The sequence below is a fragment of the Orycteropus afer genome, unplaced genomic scaffold (assembly GCF_000298275.1).
Source record: "Orycteropus afer afer isolate SDZICR_OR568_19922 unplaced genomic scaffold, OryAfe1.0 scaffold00039, whole genome shotgun sequence".
Lineage (NCBI taxonomy): Eukaryota > Metazoa > Chordata > Mammalia > Tubulidentata > Orycteropodidae > Orycteropus > Orycteropus afer.
Genome location: NW_006921626.1, coordinates 8,829,761 through 8,839,821, shown reverse-complemented (window position 1 = coordinate 8,839,821; position 10,061 = coordinate 8,829,761). Strand labels below are relative to the sequence as shown.

At 44.8% G+C, this 10,061-nt stretch overlaps 1 protein-coding gene across 1 annotated transcript; it reads right to left on the bottom strand.

Annotated features, from left to right (window-relative positions):
- Window positions 1–2,832: 2,832 nt before the first annotated feature.
- CCDC185 (coiled-coil domain containing 185) lies at window positions 2,833–4,721 on the bottom strand. Its single transcript, XM_007936993.2, is given in 2 exon segments — window positions 2,833–2,876; window positions 2,879–4,721. Coding segments are annotated over 2 exon segments (1,887 nt in total).
- Between the last annotated feature and the right edge of the window lie 5,340 nt (window positions 4,722–10,061).

The following is a 10,061-nucleotide window of genomic DNA, read 5'->3' as shown; positions in this document are numbered from 1 at the left end:
CTATAGGCAAAATATTGAATGATACAGGAAACATCAAAGGAAGATGGAATACACAGAGTCACTGTATAAAAAAGAATTGGTTGATGTTCATCTATTTCAGGAGGTGGCATATGATCAAGAACCAATGGTACTGAAGGAAGAAGTTGAAGCTGCACTGAAGGAATTGATGAAAAACCAGGCCCCAGGAATTGATAGAATACCCATTGAGATGTATCAACAAATGGATGCTGCACTAGAGGCACTTACTCATCTATCCCAAGAAGTTGGAATACAGCTACCTGGCCAACTGACTGGAAGAGAACATATTTGTACCCATTCCAAAGAAAGGTGATCCAAAAGAATGTGAAAATTATCAAACAATATCATTAATATCACACGCAAGTAAAATCTTACTGAAGATAATTCAAAAACATTTGCAGCAGTATATTGACAGGGAACTTCCAGAAATGCAAGCTGGATTAAGAAGAGGATGCGGAATGAGGGATATCATTGCTGATGTCTGATGGATCTTGGCTCAAAGCAAATACCGGAAAGATGTTCAGTTGTGTTTCAATGACTATGCAAAAGCATTAAACTGTGTGGATCATAAAAAATTACGGATAACACTGAGAAGAATGGAAATTCCAGAATACTTAATTGTGCTCATGAGGAACCTATACATACACCAAGAGGCTGTTGTTCAAACAAGAGGACACTGCATTGTTTTAAATCAGGAAGGGAATGTGTCCGGGTTGTATCCTTTCACCATACTTATTCAATCTGTGTGCTGAGGAAATAATCCAAGAAGCTGGGCTATATGAAGAAGATTGCAGCATCAGAATTTGAGGACGACTCATTAACAACCTGTGATATGCAGGCAGCACAACCTTGCTTGCTGAAACTGAAGATGACTTGAAGCACTTACTGATGAAGATTAAAGACTACAGTCTACACTATGGATTACACCTCAACATAGAGAAAATGAAATTTTTCACAAGTGGACCAGCAAGCAACATCATGATAAGTGGAGAAAAGATTGAAGTTGTGAAAGATTTCATATTACTTGGTTCCACAATCAACACCAATGGAAGCAGCAGTCAAGAAATCAGACGTCATATTGCACTGGGCAAATTTGGTGCAAAAGACCTCTTTAAAGTGCTGAAGAGCAAAGATGTCTCTTTGAAAACTAATGTTGGCCTAACCCAAGCCATGGTATTTTCAATCACCTCATATGCAGGTGAAAGCTGGACAATGAATAAAGAAGACTGAAGCAGAGTTGATGCTTCTGAGTTGTGTGTTGGAAAAAAATACCATGGACTGTCAGAAGAGCAAACAAATCTGTCCTGGAAGAAGTGAAGCCGGAATGCTCCTTGGTGGGCAGAATGGCCAGACTTCATCTCACCTACTTTGGCCATTGTTGTCAGAAGGGACCATTACCTGCAGGAGGATATCATTGCTTGGAAAAGTGGAGGGTCAGCCAAAAAGGGGAAGGCCCTCAATGACATGGATTGACACAGTGGCTGCAACGATGGTCTCAGATATAGCAGGGATTGTGAGGCTGACACAGGACCGGGTGGTGTTTTGTTACATTGTACATAGGGTCAGTATGAGTCAGAGCCAACTTGATGGCATCTAACAAACTGTGAAAAAATAAATTTGTTTAAGTCATCCAGTTACAGTTAAATGAATATTTCCTATTCAAGTGAAAAATTCACAATAAGTAATTTTCTTAAAATTCCCAAATTTCTATCCCCAACCCTCTAAATTATCCAAAGTGAAAGAAAACTAGTTCATAACAGAAAATTACAGTGAGTTTATACACTTTTTTAAAACTCAATACTCAATAATAATCAGATTATAAAATGAATCACATTTTCACAGCTTTATTTCTGGTATAGCAGCACTAGATAACTAAGAAATAGCATGGCTTTGCTTGAGCATTCCATCTAAGATGATAGAATTATAAACATTTTATATTATTAATACAGGGAGAGTGGGCCAAAGCAGTTCACAACCTGGGAGCAAGGATAAAGCATCATTTCCAAAAACATTTTTTTCAAAGCACCAATTTCATGGAATAATCTGAGAGGTAAAAAAAAGTGTGCCCATTGTTTATGGAAAAACATGAGGTTAAATAAATAACTTTCTATATTTGCAGGCCTTTTTGTTGTTGTTATATGCCGTCAAGTTGAACCCGATTCATAGCGACCCATCCTTGGGCTTCCGAGGCAGCATCACTACAGAAGTAGATTGCCCAACCTTCCTTCCAAGGAAGGTCTGAACCACCAGCCTTCTGGTTAATAATGGTCAAGTGCCTTAGGCACTAAGCTACCAGAGCTCCTGCAGACATTTTTAGACCCTTTAAAATGTTTATGAATTATAGTAAGAACTGATGTAGTATGCTGCTTCTCAAACCTGCTTGTTCCCAGAAACTTCTCCTCTCTCCAACCCCCAGCAATTTCTCATGACTGGTAATTCACCCTTTGATAAGTTCTGTGACAGGAACAGACTTATTAAACATGACACAGACCTATATCCCCTGACTATAGATTTTTCTGATTCCTCCAAGGTGTGTCTGATGTGTTCTTGTAATACTTGAAAGTTAAATGAATATTTCCTATTCAAGGAAAAAATTCACAATAATAAGTAATTTTCTTAAAATTCCCAAATTTCTATCCCCAACCCTCTAACTTCTCCAATGTGAATCAGTAAACTAGTTCATAAGAGAAAATTACAGTGATTTTATACACTTTTTTTTTAATCAATGCTCAATAGTAATCAGATTATAAAATGAATCACATTTTCACATCTTTTTCTGGCCACATAGGCTGTAAGCTACTTGTCCTCAGGTGCTCAGTAGCTCCCTCTCTACTGACTGGCATGGAGCTGGGCCCCCATGCCATCCAATGAAAGGAGCTGTTGTGAAGGGCTCTCACTTTGTCTCTCATTTGTAAAGAGGTCCTGGAGATCTTCTGGAACTCCTCGAGGGCTGCTGCTTTCTCTTGGGAGATCTGTTCCATCCTCTGTTGCTTCTTCTTAATAGCCTCTTTGATGCCCTCAATGTGGCACTTGTCTTCCTTCTCAGCTTGCAGTTTCAGAATGTGATGGTTCTTCTCCTGCAGGACGTTGAAATCCTGAATGTGCTTCACCTTGTCTTTGATGTTCTTGTGGGCATTAGTCTTGGCTTGCCGAAACGTTTGGTCCACCAGCTCCATCAGCATCCTTTTGTGCATCTTCTTCTCCTCAGACTCCCCTGCATGCCATTTGACTTGCTTGTCCTCCTTCTGGTCCTTCTCCCTCAGCTCTTGGTGATGTTCCTTTACCAGGCACTGGTGGGTCTTGTGGGACTGCTGGGACTTCTGCTCCAGGGACAGTTTCCTAAGGAGATCCTCTGCCTTGGCTTGGCAGTCCATGAGGACCTTACGGGCTTGGTGATTGACCATGGAAGTAAGGTTGGTCTCTTGGGCATTCTTCAGGTTCTCTATGGTATGCAGATGCTTCTTGTGACAAGTCCTCTCCAATCTCTTTTGCAGATGCAGGTGGTTCTTCTCCCATAACCTCTCCTCCTTCTTCAACTGCTGCACCTGGCACTGCTTCCTGTGCTCAGTGGGGGCAGGGGTCCTCTCCAGCTTCCCCTGGTACTGGTTCCCCTGGCCCTCCAATTGCTTCTTCCATGGGCTTTCCTTCTGGATCCTGTTCTTCACCTGGCTGTCCCGCTGGACACACTGCTTCTGGCACAGGTGAGCCTTGGGCTGCTCCTTCTCCTGTTGCCACTGCTCCTGGCTCTGTTGAAGTAGCAGCCAGCGCTCCCTCTCCAGGGTCATATGGACCTTCTGGTCCCAGCGTTTCAGGTCCTCCCAGGCAATAGCAGCCTGCTGCTGGAGCTCCCGCATCCTCTGGGCCTTCTGGAGCCGGGCCAGCACCAGGGCCACAATCTTCTGGTCCCTGGAGGAGATCACCACCTCTGCCAGCTTGTTCTTGAGGAGCTGAGTGTGCTGGCTCTGAACGTCCTCACTGGACACTAGCTCTGAACTCCTCTCCAACTGAGAGTACTGGCTGGTTAGTGACTCCATCAGCTCATTACTGCCCCTATTCCGGGGGTACACCCAGGCTGACTGTGGACTCACTTTGGAAAGCACAGAAGACTTCTCTGTAGGAACTGAGGAAAGGGACCAGCAACCTACATCTCTACCGACTGACACTGGCCACTGGTTTCTATTCTGTACTTTTTCTACCCTAAAAGTTCCACTGAAGGGAGTGTAAGCTCCCCTAGGGCTTGGCGGGGGCGAGTCTCCCTGGGCTGGAGGGTACTGGTGGCAGGGCTGAGGCTGGTGGAGTTGCAGCGGCTGCCAGGTAGGACTGTGCCTGCCTGTTCCCAGATGCTGGGGCTTGGTCGCTGCCTCCCCCCAGGTATTTTCATGGCGCCGGCTGCAGGGCCGCTGCTTCCTGGCGCGGAGCGGGGACCTCCGGGCCACGTCGGTCAGGCTACGGCTTTCCCAAGGCGAACTGGAGTACCGACGCCTCTGAGGCCGCGGCGTGGGTGAATAGCACAGTGGCAGCGCCTCCCAGGGCGACGCCGCCTCGTTCCTGGCGGCCGAGACCCGGGTCCAGGCGCAAAAGGCCGGCTCGGACCGGGGCCCAGGCCCACCAAGCCGCGCGGAGGACGCGCGCTCCCGGCTGGGCGGCAGGCGCTCCCAGAGGTCCAGGTAGGGCCGCGGGGAGAAGCGGCCGAGGCCCACCATGCTCCCTCCGGGCGCGCCCAGCCACTGCGCTAGGGTCCAGGGGCCTCCAGGGGCGCTGGAGGGACCCGCCCCGGTTGCCTGTGACGCTCTGGCCACTTCATAATGCGCCTGGCGCTACCATCTATCTCCTCAAGGTCCTTGGTCCTCACCCAGCGCTGCCCACCCTGGCCTTACTGGCACTCTGAGCACTGAGAGGGGAGAATGGGGGAGGCATAGGGGGTAGGGAAGAGGCAAGGTGCATGCAGGACGGTGGGTAAAGCTGTAGGAAATCAGGGGTGATAGTTAAAGTGGGAACCCCCACCAGTGTGTTAGGTAGGGATTTGAACTCGCATTTGTACACCTTAAGGTGGCGGGATTTTAAGAGTCCACGTGAAAGCATCACACTCAGTATGGAAAGTGGCGGGGAAGCGGTGACGGTCAGAGTATCTGAGCAGCGGAGTCACCGTTAGCCTACAGTCACTACCTTTATGTCTGTGCATTTTTGCAATGAATGCAGATTTGCGGCCACGGAAGCACATGAATACCTTGCACAACCCTTTTGATGTTTAAGTGAGCAAACTCAAAGTATGTTTTAATGTTTATTTTTAAAAACTTTAAAAAAGAAAAAAGAGGATTCTATTTTTTCCCTAATATGGCAATTACTGCTTGTGACAAAATATGAATATTGTATGGATTTTTCTGAAATAGCATCAGTGAGCACCATCCAAAAATCACATTTTATTTTTTGTCCTTTTTCTCCAATTTTGTGATATTTCCTTGTTGAGGCAGCTTGGGCTATTGGAAAAGCATAGAATTTAGAGTTGGGCAAACTTGAGTTTGAATCTCCTCTGCAACTTTCCATCTGTGTGATCTTGGGCAAGTTACTTAACTTTCTTGACCCTCGAGTTACCAACAGATGGAATGAGGTTGGTGGTGATAATACTAGCTCTGCAGGGCTGTTTTGAGGGTCAGATGCATTATTTGTCAAGAGCTTGGCACCAATTATACATTCAATAAATATTATTCTGATATCCTGCTAGACTTCAGTTAAAAGTTTTAAGCCTTAAATTAACATATGGGATTACAAAAATGTCTACGGATTCCTAGTTTAAGAAGAAAGGAATGAATGTAATTCTAAAATAGTTAGGATTAAGGGTAGAATGCCAGGGAGGAGTGAATGTTCTATCATGTCCACACTGCACTGAGGGTCTTGGCTAAGTTACTTCCTTTCTCTGGGGTGCAATGAGGAAACATTTCTGGAAGACATTCTCCAATTATCGTAGCCTCCATAAAGAAGAAAAATGAATATCCACCCACCCCAGTCCTCTTCATTAACATTTCCTTGGAGCTTCACAGCAACCCTAGCTAGGCAGTGCCAGTAGAATTGATACATTTTCCTTAGGAGAAATTGGACACACAGCTATAAGAAATGACTTCCCCAAAAGTTACTCAATACATAGCAGGAGTTTTGACTTTAGGTTCAGTGCTTTTTCCTTGATATCATGCTGTCTCTCAGGTAATACACTCTGAATTGAGACATACTTTTAAGAAGCTGTCAAGCCAAAGTCTGAGGTCAGCAAGAAATACACACTCACACATGCACTGGTTGGAATACCATGTTACTCACATACAAGAGACAGCAAGGTCAGTTTTAATAGTAGGTATCCATCCCCCTTGGCCAGCAGGTCATGCTGCAGGAGAAGGACCTGTTATCTCCCTGCTGGGAACAGATAGAGCAGTGGGGTTGGCCAGGTGCCAAATCACACACATGCATAAGCAGTACAAAAAAGGCTTCCAGAACAGGGAAGGAATTTCTCTGATAATGAAGAAGAAACTAGGACAGAAAGAGAAGCTCAGTTCCCAGCAACCATTATTAGGGAATGGTCTAGGCCCAACATTCTTGATTAAACAGTCCAGGTGAAGGTTGCAAGGCCACATGACAGACCATCCTCTCAACAGCAACATATGACTATATATATACATCAGCAGGTCAAGGCCACTACAAAAAGGGTGTGGTGGCAGGGTCTTATGACCTCCTCTAATTTCACCAGGGGAGAGGAGGATCAGGATGAACATCAACAACCCAAGGCTGGTTCCTCTGAGGTGGAGGGTCAGACATGCCACCATCCTCTAACCTTTTGTGAATTTGACACCAATTGTCCCTCCCATGGCACTCACTACTTCTCTGCTGGGTTCAATAATTTGTTGCAATGCCCACACAGAATTCACAGAAAATACTCATGATTATGGGGTTTATTAGAGAAGTAACAGGTTGCAATTTAGGGTTAGAAACAAGTAAGGATACAGTTCTTCAATCAGAACAACTTCCCAGCTGTGCCACAGGCATGCTTCTCTCTGGCCTTAGCCTCTGCCCTGCTAGAGCCAGTGCTGCAAAGTTCTTTAGCTTTGCCAAGAGATACCCAAAGAGGTATCTATTCGGGGATGACAGACAAAAGTGGCAGGGATCTCAGGTAAGGGGAGGAACACAGGGCCCACACCCAAGAGGCAGGAAGCAGAGAGGTTTTGAACAGCTAAGGGAGGCAAACTTGTCTGTCAGTTTGCTGTACTGTGGTGGCTTGCATGTGCCATGAGGCTTGAGACTGTGCCACTGGTGTTTCAAATGCCAGCAGAGTTGCACATGGTACACAGGTTTCAAGGCAGCTTTCAGACTGAGACAGATTAGGAAGAAGGAAAAGGCCATCCACTTATCAAAGAATTGGCCAGGGGAAGCCTTATTAATAGCAGAGAAACACTGACTGATACATTATTGCATAACTTTATGAATAGCCTGGAAACACTGTCCAATGCAGTGCAGGAGGATACACCCCTTAGGTCAGAAGGATCTCTAAATAGGATTGGAAAAGAGCTGCATCATCACAGTAGAACCAACCTTACTGATATGGATAAAGTAAAGCTTTTGAAACCTCCATTTGCTGACGTGGCATGACTCAAATAGAGAAGAAACAGTTACAAACATCCATTAATAATCGGAACATGGAATGTTTGAAGTATGAATCTAGGAAACTGGAAGTTGTCAAAAATGAAAAGGAACACAAAAAGATTGATATCCTAGGCTTAGTGAGCTGAAATGGACCGGTCTTGGCCATTTTGAATCTGACAACCATATGATCTACTATGCTGGGAATGACAATTTGAAGAGGAATTGCATGGCATTCATCATTACAAAGGATGTTTCAAGATCTGTGCTGAAGTATAATGCTGTCAGTGATAGAATAATACTAATATGCCTACAAGGAAGACCAGTTAATACTATTACTCAAATTTATACACTCTTCTGGTTACCTAGTGCCACTCTGACAAGAAATATATCACAAATAGGATGGCCTTAACAAACAGAAGTTTATTCTTACAATTGGGAGGCGAAAGAGGGGGAGTCCTTCAAGGAGATGGATTGATACAGTGGCTGCGATGATGGGCTCAAGTATAGCAGGGATTGTGGGGCTGGCGCGGGATCGGGCAATGTTTCGTTCTGCTGTGCATGGGGTCGCTATGGGTCGGAAACGACTCGACGGCACTTAACAACAACAACAACAAAGTCCAAGTTCAAAGTGCCAGGCTCTGGGGGCTGAGTGAAAGCCTCTCAGCCTTGGGCTTCAGCTCTGCCTCCAGCTCCCGGCCCACTGAAGCTAGAGACATTTCTTCACTCAGACAGCTGTTGGCTGCTGAGGCTGAAAAACCCAAGCTTGACAAGTAAAAAGGCACAGTCCTGATGTTAACAAACCACATGGTAGGCCATTAATTCAAGTCCACTGTAAGTCCCAAGGTTGGCAGAGCATGGCAGGCTGCTCAACAAAGACATGGCTACATGCAGGGTCCAAGCATGCCATAAGCTAGAGGCCATTCCCAAAGCTTCTCCTTATATACAGGAATCAGACCACATCCCAAAGGCTGCTACTCAGCTGCTTGTGGTAGATCCCCCCATGTAGTTGATTGCCAGTCTCATCATGGGGAATAACTACCACCAGCTGCCCAGCCACTCAACCAGGCCCAGCCAAATTGACACCCAAACATAACTACCACATGTACCAACCACCAAAGCCAAAGATGAGGAAATTGAAGATTTTTACTAACTTCCTGCAGTCAAATTGACTGAACGTGCAATCAAGATGTGTTAATTATCACTGGTGACTGGAATGCAAAAGTTGGAAACAAAGAGGAATCACCTGTATGCCAAGAGATTTGGAAGACAGCTACATGGCCAACTGACTAGAAGAGATCCATATTTGTACCCATTCCAAACAAAGGTAATCCCACAGAATGTGGAAATTATCGAACAATATCTTTAATATTGCATGCAAGTAAAACCTTACTGAAGGTAATTCAAAAATGGTTGCAGAAGTGTATTGACAGACAACTTCCAGAAATGCAAGCTGGTTTCAGGAGAGGACGTGGAATGACGAATATCATTGCTGATGTCAGATGGCTCTTGGTTCAAAGCAAAGAGTACCAGAAAGATGTTTAGTTGTGTTTTATTGACTATACAAAAGCATTTGATTGTGTGGATCATAACAAATTATGGGTAACACTGAGAAGAACTGGAATTCCAGAAAACTTGATCGTATTCATGAGCAACCTGTACATAGACCAGGAGGCTGTCATTCAAACAGAACAAGGGGACACTGCATGGTTTAAAATCAAGAAGGGAGTGCATCAGGGTTGTATCCTTTCATCATACTTGTTCAATCTGTATGCTGAGCAGATAATCTGAGAAGGTGGACTATATGAAGAAGAATGTGGCATCAGGATTGGAGGAAGAATCATTAACAACCTGTGATATGCTGATGACACAATTTTGCTTGCTGAAAGTAACTTGAAGCACTTACTGATGAAGACTGAAGAATACAGTCTGCAGTATGGATTACATCTCAATATAAAGAAAACAGAAATCTTCCCAACTGGACCTATAAACAGCATCATGATAAATGGAGAAAAGATTGAGGTTGTAAGAGACTTTACATTGCTTGGTTCTACAATCGATGCCAATACAGACAGTAGTCAGGACATCAGACGATGTATAGCACTGGGCAAATAGGCTGCAAAGGACCTCTTTCAAGTGCTGAAGAGCAAAGATGTCTCCTTGAGTATTAAGGTGCACCTGACACAAGCCATGGTATTTTCAGTCACCTCATATGCATGTGAGAGCTGGACAATGAATAAGGAAGACCAAAGAAGAGCTGATGCTTTTGAGTTGTGGTGTTGGCAAAGAATCCTGAAAGTACCATGGACTGCTAAAAGATCTAACAAATCTGTCTTAGAGGGAGTGCAGCTGGAACTCTCCTTGGAAGCAAGAATGGCCAGACTTTGTCTCACCTACTTTGGTCATGTTGTCAGAAGGGACCA